The following is a 16637-nucleotide window of genomic DNA, read 5'->3' as shown; positions in this document are numbered from 1 at the left end:
AAAAAAAAGCTAGGCCAGTACAGCCCGTTGTCGCCTCATTTCACCTTAGCGCCCCGTTATCTCTACGAGAGCGGGAAGGCTCCCCTCCCGCGACAGCAACGCGCACTCGGTGCAGTAGAGCGAAAACGAAACCATTTCAAAAGCAAAGTTACCACTACTACCACGGTGGGCAGCCACAAGCGCACCCTTCCATCGCTCTGAACGAGTGAACTCGCCCGCTTCCGCTCGCCGCTAGGGTGTCTCTGCTCAGAGAGAATACGGTCTCGCACGTTCCGTGAACTTTTGTCCAGCACTGTACATCAAGCGGAAGAGCAACTGTCCAGCAGCGGAGCAGAATTCGTAAAGGTCAAGCACAACTCCCTTTGTTGGGCATACGGTCATGGTAGTGCATCGCCGAGTTCCAGCAATTTTCGTTTAAACATCTCCTTACATAAAAGTGACATCGAGACGCTTTTGCAGCACTTTGCTGTTTGTGATGCTGTAATAGAACCGCGTCATCTTTACTTCACCAGTAAAATATCAATGAGAAAACATGCAACGCCCTCGTACAGTTATCGCTTATCGGTACTGCCGAGACCTGTAAGAAGGAAGTAACGCTGCCTCTGACGCCCCCAAAGCGCGCGCGCGCGCACCCACCCAAGCAGCAAAATGTACTGAAAGTCGAGTGCAATAAGGGTGGACGGGTAGGTGGAAGGCCTTGAACAGACTCGTGAAACTAAAGAACAATGATAAGACACATACCGTCCACCCCTATTGCACTCGACTTTCAGTACATTGTCCCAAGCAGCACAATACTGAAAGTCGGATGCAACAGGGGAGGACGGTATGTGTCTTATCAGTGTTCTTTAGTTTCACGAGTTTGTTCAAGGCCTTCCACCTACCCGTCCACCCCTATTGCACTCGACTTTCAGTACATTTTGCTGCTTGGGGTGCTGCTTAGGCACACACACACACTCTCTCTCTTTCCGTCAAGTTGATGGAACCGCATTTCTGTGGACTCCATGACGCACGCTAACCTGCGCACGGAGCTCGACGAAAACGTCATAGTGACACCTCGAAGGACATCAGGAAGCTCAAGGCACATGCTGCGATGTACTGTTTTGGACACGGTTGTCTAAAATCTCCCGCCCGTGGCCGAGCAGTCCCCTATCGGCGATGTCGCGCACGAAGGAACTATAGACCGTTTACAGTAGCGAGTTGCTTCGGCCGCTAATAGATGGCGCCACACTAGTCCTGCCATTGCTTGCCTTATATGCGAGTACCTGTATGCCTTTTGTCTATGTCAGTGCTTCCGAGCTTTTTTGCCGCTGTGCTACAGTTCTGTGCAAAATGTGGAAAAGCAGAGGGAATAAGACTTGTTCCGTGATTGAATGTAGAAACTGTGACAGAGACCTGATCGTGTGGAACGAAGCAAATTCATGAGCCGTCGCTACACAAAGACTGCCCGTGTTTGAGGCGTTTTTCAATGCACGGGTTTCCACAGGGAGATAAAAACAGGTTGGTCCGACAACGATAGGTATCGAATCTCCAGACGAAGGATTGCAATCCGGGAAAATCAGCGAGGGTAAGTAATTGACATAACCTATTTGTCATGCGTGTAGTAACTTGCGCCGTAAGTGTCATACTGCCAGTTGCATAGCAGCAATTACGGCGCTTAGTTGGTTGCGAACAGCCGATGGGGCGCTGTGCCTAGCGTTTATTTAGATTGAATGCGTCTGACAGTGCAAACAGATTATGGGCGGCGCTGCATGTATCATATATTGCCATGGCAGTGTGTAGCACAAGCGCTCCAAGAGAAAACTGCTCTCGGTTGTCTTCACAGTACTGCGTGTAATTTCCAAGCTTTTTTGATGATGATGATGATGATGATGATTCGGGGTTTAATGGCGCAAGGGCAGCTTAGGCCCCAAGCTTTTTTTCTATGACATACGTGCAGCCTTGTTGGACGTAGCGTGTCGGCGATAGAGGATAGCACGTGATCTTTCGCATGGGGTTTTTCTTCCTACAGGTGGGATCAATCCATTTCGTAGATGGTCGTCCAACAAAAGACAACCCATACCCAACGCTGCACCTTCAGTAGGTACCAAAACGCTTGCTTCTCTCGTGAAATATTTTTCCATGTGTTATTTATGCTGTTACCTTTTATGTTTGTATTTCATGCAATATCAGGCTGCACAGCACAAAGGTAGACGAGAGCTCAGACGGCATGTTACCACACCTGCAATGCCTGTAGCATCATCAGCAGGAAGTAGCACACACAGTAAATCATTTTACACCTTTATTTGCTCAAACAAGGTGTATTCTTATAAAAACACCCTTTTCTATTCCACAAAGAGTGCAAAAAGTGCATTACTAAAGGTGTAATATCGACATACACCACGTCTTATCCAATGTGGATCATTAAGGGTGTAAAGTGAGGTGTTGAAACAGGTGTTTTCCGTCGAATGCACCTTTTTTACACTGATTTGAATTGGGAGTATGGTGTTAAAAATGGTGTTTTATTTCGTGAGAGAAAAATTATGCTGGTTTCACAGCTCCGCTCAGCAAGTAATCACATTATAGACGATAACCTGAGTTAAAAACACAGTATTTGACAGGGAGGGATGTTAGAAATTTAGCTTATACCTTTGACTCGTTGCAAGCGTGGGTGCTAATTGCAAAAACATATTCCCGCCACCGTTACAAACGTTTCCCGCCCCATCACATCTAACGAACGTGCCCCAAGAAATTTTATTTCAGTATATGATACATCCGACACGCCAATATAGGCTACTGAGGGTGCCCCAGGTCTCTTTATGCCTCTGCACTCACGTTGGTCCCACAGTGTTAACAAGCTAACGAGGCGTGCCTGCGACGCATTGCACTCTGGTTTAGGTTCTACAATGGAACCACGGATGGAAGTCTACCGCGTTCGCGGTGCTGCTTGCCATAGAAGCAAGAACGTCGAACTGTATGTCTCGGCCAGTGGTGTCGGTATGCTGCCGCGGAAGCTCCTATTACACTATTTGCGAGGGAATATTTGCGCGCAAATAATTCCATCATAAAAGGTGTTTTCAATAGAATACTCCCATTTTAAGGGTGTTTTTTTGTTTTTAAACACCCATTATAACAGTGTTTTATTAGGAATACACTTAACTAAAGGGTGCATTAGAAAACACCCATCATTTGAGTGTAAAGGCAACACCAAAAAGGTGTGCGCCATGGGACAAGCCATTTACACCAAAAAAGTGTAAAAAAGTTTACTGTGCAGATGAGTGCCTCACACGCGAAGAAAATGAATATCTACCTGAGGCTCAAGGCATCGTTCCCAACGTCACCGCAATATACCAGCAAGTTGTCAGGTATGATGAGGTATCCAACAATATTTTTGCAAACTTTTCCAAGTTTTACATGAGTGAATCTCGTAGCACGTGGTATCAAATATGAGCTTTTTACATAACTGGTCCGCCATGCTGTCTCTTACATCCTTACATGATATCGGTTGTGCAGGACAAATGAAGGACTTAAGTCCCTGGCAGATACCTGCCCTTCGTGCGGCTGCCAATGCAAGTACATCAACAAGTCAGAAAAGGCAGTTCAAGCGCAGCAAGATTTTAATTGAGACCACATGTACATCACATGTTCAAAGCAGCTTCCTCTGTCTGTGCAAAGCGCAAGCCAAACAGATTTCAGCGTGTACTCCACCTTCCCACCAAGCCAGTTCCGCTTTTTCACTGGCCTGTCAAAGGCAGTGTTTAACGAGCTGATGAGGGCACTTGCCACCACTGTGAAGACCCAATTTGCCATGGCACTTGATGATCAAGTGCTCGTGGCACTGATGAGGTTGCGCCTGGGACTGCTTCTCCATGACCTCAGCTTTCGGTTTGAAGTATCAACAGATGCTGTCAGCAGGGTTTTCGGCTGCATTGTGTCGGAGCTTGCCAGTTTCACAAGGAAATATCTGGGGTTTTGGTTGGCCAGAGACACAATCAAAAGAACATTGCCGGACGTCTTCGTCGACTACCAGTCTGTTACGTGTATCATTGACTGTTTTGAACTCTTTATGGAGAGACCCACTAATCTTAATCGAAGGAGTACAACCTACAGTCAGTACAAATCACATAACACTGCAAAAGTCTTGCATGTGATTGCACATAATGGTTTTGTGATGTCCATCTCAATACCATACGGTGGTCGTCCCAGTGATCGTTTCATCACGTCAGACAGTGGCGTTGTAAAGCTCCTCGCACCAGGTGATGAAATTCTTGCAGACCGGGGGTTCACCATATCTGACATAATTCCTGTAGGTGTTAAACTCGCGCTGCGAAGCTTCTCAAAGGGCCGACCTCAAATTGGTGTTCCAGAAGTGGTGGCTTCACGTCGCCTAGCTAGGCTGCGCATTCACGTTGAGCGCTCAATCAGACGTCTTAAATGTTTCAGAATATTGAAACATTTTCCCTCCAGCATTTTTGCTAAAAAGCCACTGGCTAAGATGTTCTTGTAGCCATAGCTGGGTTGTGCAAACTTCAGCCCCTCTTGATAAAGGATGACTGTGCTAAAGTTCCTGAACAATATCCCCTACAAGCGAGGAGTTAGGAGCAACAGAAAACTCAGAGACATAAATGACAACGTTGCATCCAAGACTTTGTCCTGTTTATTCTATTTTCTCTCTTTTCTTTCAACTGGGTACGGGCCTTTACTGCTGACGTTTGACCATGGCTGGTAGCGAGTAACTGAAATAATTTATAAATATTTTTTTTTTCAGATTTGGAACAGAACTCTCTAAAAAAATTTTGTCATAGAGCACTTCAACAATATGCTCTTCACTCGGTGTCCAAATGACAAAGTCACGTTGTTCCTTCTGACAACAGAAGAGCTGCAGCTGCACTTGCAAGTAATATCTATTTTTCCCTGTCTTGCCCAAAACAAGTCCATTCTCCGTTTCAACAACATCATACTTTTTGCTCTTAAAGAGACTTTGTAGGACCCGGTACTTATGTACAGTTTGGGGCGTAGGGCACTTCATTTCTAGTAGTTTCCGTTGTTTGGTATTGTTTTAGGCATGCGATATATTGTTAGAAAGGGCACATGGTGCCAGGACATGCTAACATGCAGGCTAGGCACCTGCTAGCAGAGATCCAGTCGCAAGACGACGTCGCAGAACTGCGTACAGAGGTGGCAACGCCACGAAAAAGGTTTGCCGAGCTGGAAGACGAACTTGAACAGCATAGAGGTTTGTTTACATTACCCGTTTGTACATTGTGCCATCTTTAGTCTATATGTAATCTCCTCCTAAGTGATCCCTGTTTTCCTTCATATTTTAATAGACTTGAGCGATGTTTTTCGCAACGCCCGCAGGCTAGTGCGGAAGCTAGAGAAAGTATCGCCCGGCGAGGGCGACAGTACAAATGCTCCGGCTGTGCTAACGCAGTAATCCCATAGCCAGCCCAAGCGAAATACTTTGGGCGCTGCTTTTCCTGGATCAACACGGCAGTTATCGTCATTGAGAGACGCAAACAGGGGTCACCTGCGATATCATGGCACTGAAGAAGGGGTATGTTGTCATTGCTGGTTGGACAAATGTTCGCTCACATGGGTGTCTGATGTTGGTGATCAGCGTTCTCCATGCTTTCAGCGCACTTCATGGTCACTTTCATGTCTGTCCCATCAGTATCTAGATTTGCGACTCACTTTATCCCTGCTTCACTGCAGGTTGCCGAGCTGGTAGCGGGGTCCAGTATCATCGTGCCTTTACTGTCATTGCGGGAGCTTGTCTGGCAAAGACAGCATCGGTTATGGCAAGGGCGCTGCTTGCCTATGTTTTTTTACAGATGAGGCGCTGCGAACCTGCTCCGTTTATGGCGGTATCGCAAAGGAGCCAAGGGGCAAGGTATATCAACAGCGGCCTGGACAGTACGAAGCGGGAGTACCACCCATTCTAGGTACGCAGAACTAGCTTCCATCTTGTTTATACGCCTTTACACATTACTTTTTGCTGATTATCTTGTGCATTTTGCAGATTTCACGGCGCTCGAGGGCACGAACAAAGCTGGATGGGACGCAAAAAGGGCTAAGCTAGTCAAATTCATGGGAGCACGGCTCAGCGAACTCCGGAGAAATCAGTGCTGTACAATGCTGGACGAAGGTTTACGGAACGCGCGAGCGGCGTATTTTCTCTAGGCAGAGACACACTAGCGGCGGGCGGAAGCGAAGAGCGGAGTTCGCAAGTTCAGAGGGATGAAAGAGTTAAAGTCATCCAGTGACTTTAGAAAGAGTGCGCTTGTTGCGACCCACCGTGGTCGTAGTGGTAACTTTGATTTTGAAATTGTTTTGTTTTCTCTCTACTGCATCGAGCGCGAGTTGCTATCGCGGGAAGGTGTCTCTCCGCTATCGTAGAGATAACGGGGCGCCAAGATGAATTGAGATGACTACGGGCTCCAGTGGCCTAGCTGTTCTTTTCTGTTTTTTTATTCCACAAAAACGACCCTCGGCGTAATGCAGCCGACATGGCCTGCGCAGAGCCCGGACTTAAATATTATCGAAAACGTCTCGGGAATCCTGAAGAATAGAACGAACAATAGACAGACGCCTCCCAGGCGAAAATCTGGACTGGTTCTAATTGGGTGTTAGACGGTCCCGCAGTGGTTCCAGTTGAAGGTGGATGGTCCCAGCTGGATTCTCAAGTGAGATGGCTGGTTCCACTTTGGTGACATGAGTGGTACCACTCTGGTCTCAGATGGTTCCAGAAGTTCCAGCTGGAGCCTCACATGTACCATTTTGTTCCCAGAATGGTCAATTAATTCCCACTTGAGATTCCAAGCTGGCCGGCTTCCCGGCTTCCCCCTTTGAGATTTCATCTTGTCCACACGTGCCATATATCCTTCTGGTTTTGTTTGATCTATTACTCTCATCTGTTTTAGCACGTGCATGATCTCTTTTTATTGCTTTTTATCCAGGTGCGCGCGTCTGCGATAAAATATATGCCGTAACTTATTCGTGCACATATTCTCATCTGAAGGTAAATATCTTCACAAGATATGAAGTACCAGCGAAATGTAAAAAACTACATCTCAACAACGACAAAAACTAACCTAAATCATTAGAAGAAGGAAAACAAAAAAAAAAATGAAGAAAAGGTAATTCCAGAGGCGGATGCAATGCAGATGCATTAACCATGAAGGCGCCACGGCGGCTACAAATTCCAAGCTTCAAACCATTTCAAACGGCGAGAGGGTGAGAAGCAGGTCCCCCAAGGTCGCCATTTTCCCATGTATTTGTTCCTATCCCGATGCGTGCAATGCCGGAGGCCGCCCTTAGATAACCCATTGTTACCAGACGTTGGCTTGCGTTGAATTGTAGCGCGCTAAAGATCCAGTTGAAGCACAATCCAAGCCAGGCCAAGTCACCGAAGGAGAAATGGACGACTGCGCCTGCGGCGCCTGGTACGACAGGTACGCTATGTGATGCACGCAGCCGTGCACTAGATCCTTCCGATCGCTCAACACGTTTAAAAACGGGACCAAAAAGTGAAACACGACACAGAAAGTTGTTATACGCGTTTTATTTGGACATATAAAGACTAGATTCATTCGCAGAAACAACAAAAACATTTTGCCGCTAAACTCAGCGCGCTGAAGTGATCTGGAACGGCAACAGTGGGGTATCTAGTGGCGGCCTTCTTCGTTGCACGCTTTTCCGAGGTGAGTTTGGGGGACCTGGTGAGAAGGGAGAGTGGCAGTTGGAACTGGTTGGAAGTTGGACGCGTCGCAGCAAGTTGGTCTTGTCTTCGGTTGCTGTGGCAAGGATCGTGTGCGTATCTCCTGTGCAGAATTTCGCGTGTGTTTCAGTGCGCTTTCTAAGACAATGCCATGACAATGGTTCCTGTGCAACACATTGTCAATTCCCCGGAAGAGTTCTGACGCTAAGAAGAAAGGAAGAAACGGACGGTGAAATGCCAACCCGACTGCAAGTAGTGCTTGTCGTGATGTTCGCAAGTATGAGTGAGGACCGTGATGTTTTGATTGCTATTAATTAGGTGTTTCATTTTAGAAACTTCGGAGGAACTTGAAGAGAAACAGGATAAGAAGATTCCGAACGTATGGTGAAGAGGAAGGGAGGATATGTCGTGACCTGCATATAAAACAAGGGTGTCATGTGTAATCTTCTCTGAGAAAATACAAGATGTGAGGTGGCCAACAAAACGTCAAGCTCCCTGTGGTCCGAGAGTTCATCGCACAGTCAGGCATATGCCTTGTTAGACACAGTGAGTGATCAGACTTGTACTACGTAGTACGTACATGTAGATGTATTGATTATTTATTTCTGCTCAGTGTATGCTTGTAGGAGTATAAACAGTATTTACTCGAGCAATATGTGCATTTCTACGCATTATTATTTTCGGTCATGCATTCAGTTGTCCCAGCTCCTAAGTGGGCGGATCCCGGACCACTTAGCAGAGGGGACCACTGGATGAATTCCACTGGTTCCACTTCCAACTGGTCCCATTCACTAAATGGTCCCACATTCAAAGTGGGACCCGTCCAATAAACCACTTTGAAGTGGTCCCACTCCAGATTTTTGCCGTGGCTACAAGGAGCAAGGATGCAGTCTGGGAATTTATAGAAACAGAGTGGTGTATACTTCGTGAAGACGTGGACCTTGTCCGTCGGCTATACACATCCCTGCCAGTGCGCACGGCCTCCGTTATTGCTGTGACAGGGGGCCGACAAAGTATTAAAAGAGCATTGTATCCCCCTTTCCCTTTTTCTTTGTTCTCAAGGATACATGCTCTTTTCTTCTGTTTTGTCGAACAAAAAAGATGAAGAAAAAGCTAGGCCACTGAAGCCGTTGTCGTCTGATTCATCTGATGGAGAATTCGGGTAGTCATTTCGTAGCAACTTTTTTTGCCAGGTCTCGAGCAGTCATGTTCGCTTGGTCAAAATCAAGCAATCTCGCATGTTCGCGTGAAGCTTTCCGAGCGCTCGGAATTTGCCAGCTAGCACTTTTTTTGCCCGGTCTCAAAACGATCGAGCAGCAGATTGCTCAACTGTATCCGGCGTCGTCACATCCGCACTGCAACAGTGGCGAGTGCCCTCATTGGCCCGCATGTTGAAATCACGTGGTTTAGCAGACGACAAAACTCGAAGACTTGCGACCGCGACGCCCCTAGTGTGATCCAAGTACCTAAAACCGCTAGATTCCTAGCAATCATGTTCGGGTGGCAACGGTCACGTGATCCAGCTCGGTCGCCGAACTAGCAATTTCCGAGACCTCGGCCGTGTTGCTACGAAATGACCACCCGAATTCGCTATTAGGGTGCGTTCCAAAACAAACCCTCGAGTCGAGTAGGTCACATGACCGAGTTGTACCATGTGACCACAGAGTACGCGCCCGGTCGAGCAGCTTTGGGAACGCATGGGGGACTCAGACCGAGTTAAGATGGAGGCAGGTGTCGTCACCGCTCTCATCTCGCGCGCGTCAGATTTATCTTACAAAGACGACGATAACGACGACTGGGAATGTATTGTGAGCTGCCTACAGGAGTCACCATGCCCCGTCGGACATAGTTGACCTCTGTCCTGTCGGCCCAGTGGGCATTTGGCTTTTTCAGCACTTTGTGTATGTAGTTACTTACTGTACAGTTGCATTCAGAGATTGCTTGTCTGGTAGTATTTCTACCAAGACACTGCAGAATTATTCTTAAGTCCCTCTATTGGAGAATGAAATGGAAGAGCAGCTGACATTGTCGTCATTTATTTGTTATTTTTTGTGGGATGAAAGTTTTCACGTACCATTAGCTACCCCAAATGCATGAAATGGATACATCCCTTTGCATTTGGTAGTCAAAAGAAACAAAAAGATAAAAATGTTAACATCATGACGACAGAAGATAAAAAATACAAAAGGTGGAAGCTGCTGGTTGGAATCCTGGAACTGAGGTAGTGGTGCGGGCGTGGTTCGGGTCACCGAAATGTCTGCGGCGTCGGAGTCGAATGTGAGCTAAACGGCTGAAACCACAAAATGTAATCAGAGCGCGCTGAAGCGGTTCTGATAGAACACGTATCGCGAAGCGCGCAAAAGCCTCGTGTTTCATTCATCTTGAAAAAAGTCTGAGCTTGGGCGAAAAGGCGGGAAATTCGTCACAGAGTTCTGTCGTGTTGTCCCTTCCTTCCAAAGCTCAGAACTTATCCAAGTTTCACCCAGGCATTTATCCACCAGCTAGCCTGCGCCCATGGTACATATTTTATCTGAAACCTGTTCACACGAACGTACCGACAAACCATCTTACAACTGTGAAGGTATAGGAAGAAAAGTAATATTCCATTTAAAATCCCATTTCCGACACACGCACACAAAAGTAATAATAATAATAATGCTGGTCAGTAATAGCCCTTGCTCCTAATATAGCATTGAACGTTTCACATAGAGCTGGGCCTTTACAAGGACCACGTGGCTACAAAGCAGTGGAACAAATAAACATTGCAGGGCACCTGTTAGTGAACATATGATAAATAGATAATGGAAAAGCGCACCAGCGAGACTCACTTTCTCCTGGGGCGGATTACTGGCCATTGCATCGGTGCGTCGGCCTAACGTGGCAACGCCCACCGTCTGGGCAGGCGCGTGCTGCCGACGCACGGTCTGAAGTGGTCAGTAAGACCACCGTCATCCGCTGGGTAGGCGAGCCTCGCCAGCGCGAGGAGCAATCAAGGTACATATTAATGGTAGCGAAGCTTGCATTGGCCACCACGTCTTCAAGGGCGGCCATGATAAAGACCGTCAGCGCCATCCATCCGTTGCGGGGCATACTACAAATTTCGTGATAATGACGTCACATGGACGTCACGTGGTACGTCACCGTTACGTATAGCACGTGGCGTGCCAGGCGCTCGCGCTGCGCGTTCCTTCCACCGCGATGCCGAGCCGCAGAATGTCACAATCGCTGTTGATAGCAAATCCAAGAGCAAAAGCTCATGAACAATTTGTGAACAGAGATGAATTAACTCTAGCGACATGCGTGCAACAAAGGACACAGGAGACCAGGTGGGGGCTTGCTTTCTTTTATCACAGGTAAATTCGCCATGGCATTGTAAACAGAATAAATACAGTATAAACAGTATTATGTAGTCCGTCCAACTCCAGTATAAACACCCACGACAGAATAATGTGCAATAACCAGTATGACAGCCTATGTAGTGAATAAGCACAAAAAGATAATGTACAAATTCCAGCAAACATAGATAGGGCCCAGGACCATTGCTGTCCCCATGCACATCTGGAGCTTTCCACATATCTCTCGTACCAAGAAGGCGGAAGTGAACATATTTGTACTTTTGGGTCAAATTATATGATACTTGCATGCTGTGTGGTGCTATGTCTCCCAACAGTTTTTGGCATTCGTAATGAATGCTATGGAGGAATTAGAAGGCACAAGTCCATTAGCTCAGTTTAGAAGTCTGTGATACTTTATCTTGCAAAACAGCCACAATAATATCAGCTTCCAGCAATGACAACCTTGTTCAGAGCATACACACTGTTCATGACTACTACTTTGATTACAACGCATTTTTGTATTAAAGGCATGTCAAAGCATTGACAATGTTTTCTGCTTCTGCTATTTTGTGCACATTTTGCCACGTGGTGTAGGTTTTCAAGCTGCACAAAGTGCTTAGCCCTGCACATAACTGCACGTACATACTGGCAGTTGTGCACACAACTATTGAACTCAGCACAGGATCCAAAATATAAAATTACGTACTAGGGACCTATGTAGACAGGTATACACTAAATGCATATCAAAGAGAGGGTAAACTGCTGATGATCCAAAATAGAAAATGCATGCTAGGAATCTATATACAAGGGGAAGCAAACAACAACTTTATTATGGGATGATGGCTGGGGCTTCCACAGGGATACACCTAATACGTATCAAAGAATAGCAAACTGCTGAAGATTCAAAATAGAAAATGTATGCTAGGTATCTATGAACACAGGTGTACATACACTAAACATATAAATAGGCACACACTACTGAACTCTGCATGGCTGTCAAAATACAAACAACACAGTAAGGAACTATGTGTAAAAGTGCACTATGACAATCGTACGCTACACAGGAATGAAAGAATCACAAGAGATCATGTGCAATCTAGGTTACAACTGAAAGAACTGGATAGACAACAGAACCATGCATATGCTTTTGCATGGAAAGAAAATAACTTCTGGTTACATCAAAACAACGTGCACAGATTATGAACTTAGTCTCACTGCCTGCTGCAGTGCCTTTTGACGTAACGTACTATTTCGTACTTCCTCATTCCTATGTCGTGCAAACCAGAACAGTCGCACCCTGAGAAAAAAGTGAAATAAATCATCATACACTGATGAAGAACATAAACTCAATGTCTTTGGCACAAGTGTGTCCAACACTTCACACAGCTTGGACCTGACCCCTTGGGAGGTGAAGAATGTCTTGACGTTTGCTTTGAAGGCCTCCTCGCACGCACCCACAAACGTCGCAAAGGCAGGAAGAGGAACTGACAGCTTTCCAAAGTCAGTATTGTCCACATTCTTTACACTCAAATAAAGTAATAGCAGGGTACTGTCCTGAAATGTGGCATTGTCTTCCAGCAGTTTGCATTTCTGCTCAGAGGGGCAAGTGTGAGCAGCGAGAAATTTTGCACCAAGCCACCCTGCAAAGAATGTTGTGCTGTTGGACCCTAGCGGTGATGGCGACTCACTGGGTGCCACGATGACATCGTCAGTAATGTGCGTGGCAGCAGAACATCCAAGTCTGCTCATGTAGTTAGGACCAATAGGTATTGCCGCCAGGAGGGAGTCCACGTCTTCAGCACAGTTTGAGCCCTGCGTAGTCTTAAAAAGTTGTCCGAGTAGCAGATGCCTTACTGCTGCCTGGAACTGAATGCAGCTGGAGTCAGGGTTGCTTCCACACTTTGTCCTAATTATGCAGAACGTATTTTCGAGTGCATCCTGGTTCAGCCTTCGAGTGAGGAGGTACTGTATGCCAGAGTTTCGCAGGTCTTCGCTGAGCTGAAGCACGGAAGTCATGGTCAAGCAGAAGCCACGGATACACGGGGGTGGTCTCTTGCATCCAAGAACTGTAATCTTCTCAAACTCGGACAGGCACTCCAGCAAGAAGTCCTTGTGAGCAGACCCCTGTTGTATTGCCGAAGAATATTTTGTCGTGCCATGCAGGTGGCTACTATTAAGAGTGTCGAAGAGACGGTCGACGCGCTCAACAAATCTGGCTGTGTGGATGGCATCAGGTGGTAGCTGGTGGAAAGTGGATAAGGTGAACATTGAGGCTGCAACATGGTTGCTGAAGATATGTGCAGCCAGTTTGACTTTCATTTTTGAGCTGAACGTTAAATTGAAGTGCCCATCAGTTAGCCGTGGCATGGACCGTATTTCAAGCTGTTTGTCAATGGCAAAAGCATCCCCGATATGCTGCGCCCTTATGATGTGGTTGCCAACCTGGAAGTCATACTTTAACAGCATGTTGCGAAGGCATTTCAGCAGGTGGGGTGGATCAAATATGAAGAACAGCTTCTCATCACCAATAGTGAGATACGGCTTCGCAGTTGTAACCAGCTTCCCCAGTAGAGAGATATTCTGGCTTCCTTGGTCACATGTCACAACTTTTGGCCTCAATCCTGCACTCAGGAGGCGGTGGTAGCATTCAAGCAGTTTCTCTGAAGCAAGTCTGAAGCAGATGCTGCTCTGTGAGTGAAGAAGTAGCCTAAGACCTGCTTCCATGGGGTACAAATGCCTCTAGCCATGAAGAGAAGTGCTTTGTTTGCCAACTCGGAGTGAGCATCGTTGCCACAGCTCGGAAATCCTTCAAAACAGTCTTCTGTTGCATTGTAGTGCAGTTCCCTCTTGATGTGCATCTCGTCGAAGATTATCACACAGAGCTTGTCCATTTCAGAGAAGTTTGTTACCTTTCGCTTCACAACATCAAAGACTTCATCTGAAAATCCAGGTCGTAGTGGGATACGTTTCATCCACAGCTGTAGTGACCTCATTGACGGCAAGTGGAACAGCTTTCGGCAGTACCTGTAGCCACGGGGGCTGTGAAAGTACAAGTTCAGCGCGAATGTCTTGTTTGGTGGTGACCAACGGCGCCCAAATTTGCACACACCTCCCATCTTTATCTGTGCCTCAATGAAGTCTGCGACAGTTCCAGAGACGTGACACCTCACATGCTTCATCAGGTCACGGATGGTCCTCGTTCGCCTACGCCTTTCAAGGCCTCTCTGAAGCTTCTTGTTGCGGGCTTGCAACTGGTGCACTTTCTTGCGGAGGTTATCCAGCTTGCCTTTTGTTGGCTGTGCTGGAGCTGCCAGACTACTGGACGATGGGCAATCTTTGGGGGGATGCCAGCCACTTCCACCTGCAAATGGTGATCAAAAAGCATTCACAAGTCTGCGGACTTCATGGCGGTAGAGTATTCGTCACATACCTCCTAAGTGATGAGGTGACGAGACTGCACGGAGTACACCAGACGACGTTCCTGGCAGAGGAGTGACAACTGCAGCTAGTGGGGAGACAACAGTGCTCTGTGTTGACAAGGGTGGTGCGTGTTGTGCGTAGCTATGGTCCTGATGAGACAGATCACGCTGTTGCTGACTTTCTTCAGTGCCACACTCTGATGAAGCAGATGATGCCGTACAGTTAGCCAACCCAACAACAACGTTACTCAAGTATACCTTCAGCATGGCAAGGATGACTCATCTGGTGAAGGTGTATTGCTCCTGTACTGTCGTCATCGCAGGCTACCACAGCTTGCACACGTTCCTCCGTTGAAGGCCCACTGCTTTCAAGTCTGCTCTGATTGGCGTAGGCACTACTTCCTCCTGTAAACCACCAGTAGCACTCGCAATAATTGCCTCTAGAGTTACAACATTTTCATGTGATAACTTGAGCATACCGACTTGTATTATACTTACCAACGCCATGCAGTGTGCGCTTCAATGTAGGAACTGCATCCCACCGAAGCCTTCCTGTGCGCAAATAAGCAACTGGTGCGAAGTGCTGGGAGCACAGGACCTTAGAGCGAATGGAAATTAGACTCGTATCCGCCTCCAGGTTGCAAAACTCCAGCCACGCCTTATACCTGCGAAGCAGTTTTATTGTTGAAGAATTATGCAAAGCTGTGCCACGAAAACATGCACTAGCTACAGCAGCCTAACCCTGTATGCCCTACATTCAGAGCTAAAAAAAAAAAGAAAAATTCAGCAAGCAAAGCAAGCCATCAACATGCTAGCATTGGGTACATGTAAGCACATGCAGCACAGCCCTTTGTGTCCCGTACATGCAAACCGTTGCAAAACTCCTCGTTGAAAGCAGCCCAGCAGCCACGTGCTTAAATATTTACATGTTTACCACCTCACTGTGGAAGGATGACCTATCCAGGGAGTGTCCATACAGTCTGAAAGCTGGAAAACAGGTGATACCATTGAAACGCTATTAATCTTATGTAACTTGCACTATGTTCACTTCACCGCTCTCAATAAAACTCGGGGGGAGAGGTACGCATTGTACTTCAGCAAACACTGTACGTCCTCAACCAAGTGACTCAGCTCCGTTCTCGGCCGTAGACACTTATAATATATAGGAACTCACCTCAAGGGGTCCCGAGGAAAACGGTGGAAACTTATACCGCCCATAGTGTCATCGGCGTCACAGTTTCCTTTCTCCTTCAGGAGGCACCGCTTATGTACGCGCCTCGACATGCTGCGTCTCCCGGTAGAGCCTGCAGGAACAGGTTTACCGGCGTTCTGTTGTGTTTTACCATTGTTCGTGTGTGCCTACCTTACCTTAGTTCTCCGAGAAGTGTCCCCTGTTTGACTTTGTGGTTTGAAATTGAAAAGACGACGATGGAGAAGAAAACGGCTATCAACAGTCACAAAGTGCGCAGTCAACGTACGGCAAACTCGTACGTAGCTAACAACATGCTGAGGGACAGGAACCGGAAGCGTACTCGGCTCTGTCTATAATCTTACGTATTACTGGCAGACCGGGCGAATTGCTATATTAAAAATATGCATATTGGATTAATACACACATTATTCGCGCCTCCGATCAAATTATTTTTGTTTACGTTCGTAGTTTGCCCCTCAACAACCACGCTCGCATGTGTATCATGAAGGGCGCACGGTTGCTAACACAGATTTGGTATTTTTTCTCGCCTTCGCTACCATTTATATGTACCTTGGAGCAATGACGCTACTCTCGATGGCAGACGCAAGTCTGTCAAGCAAAAAGCCTAAATTTGACGACATTAACTTACTTTGTATTTACCTCTACGAAATATAAATTTTGTTACCGCGTGGAAAGAAGCCTTCTTGCACATACTTCGGTAGATGAGCACGTAAGACACGAATCAGCCACTGCGAATGCAGTGCAGTTTCGTCTGCTGCCGTCATCGGCTCGAAGAGAATCCTTCGGTGCTCGGAGCTGTCTCTTTTTCTTTTCACGCGAAACATGTGTTGAAGATTAATTGCGTATTTTATTTTAGCATTACATTCGTAGAAGACGAGGACGGTGATCTGTGCACTATACGCCGCGTGGAAGATTGCTATACTGACGAGGATAAAGTTAAATGGTGGACTTACGATGTGCTTGCTGAGCTTTTC

General features: G+C 46.8%; 1 protein-coding gene and 1 long non-coding RNA gene across 2 annotated transcripts; one reads left to right on the top strand and one right to left on the bottom strand.

The window, feature by feature from the left end:
- The first annotated feature begins 3784 nt into the window (after window positions 1-3784).
- On the top strand, window positions 3785-4529 carry LOC135399516 (uncharacterized). The gene has a single exon (XM_064631265.1). It carries the CDS (start codon window positions 3785-3787, stop codon window positions 4481-4483), a length of 699 nt encoding a protein of 232 aa, XP_064487335.1. The 3' UTR covers window positions 4484-4529.
- Window positions 4530-14558: 10029 nt separating this feature from the next.
- Window positions 14559-15101, bottom strand: LOC135399515 (uncharacterized). The gene is made up of 3 exons (XR_010424317.1): window positions 14949-15101; window positions 14709-14855; window positions 14559-14647 (listed from the first exon to the last, which is right to left on the bottom strand). It is a non-coding gene; the product is annotated as an uncharacterized LOC135399515 (long non-coding RNA).
- Window positions 15102-16637: the final 1536 nt, after the last annotated feature.

This window comes from Ornithodoros turicata, chromosome 7 (genome assembly GCF_037126465.1).
Source record: "Ornithodoros turicata isolate Travis chromosome 7, ASM3712646v1, whole genome shotgun sequence".
NCBI lineage: Eukaryota > Metazoa > Arthropoda > Arachnida > Ixodida > Argasidae > Ornithodoros > Ornithodoros turicata.
The sequence above is the reverse complement of the archived record's forward strand: the minus strand, read 5'-3'. Positions and strand labels throughout refer to the sequence as shown.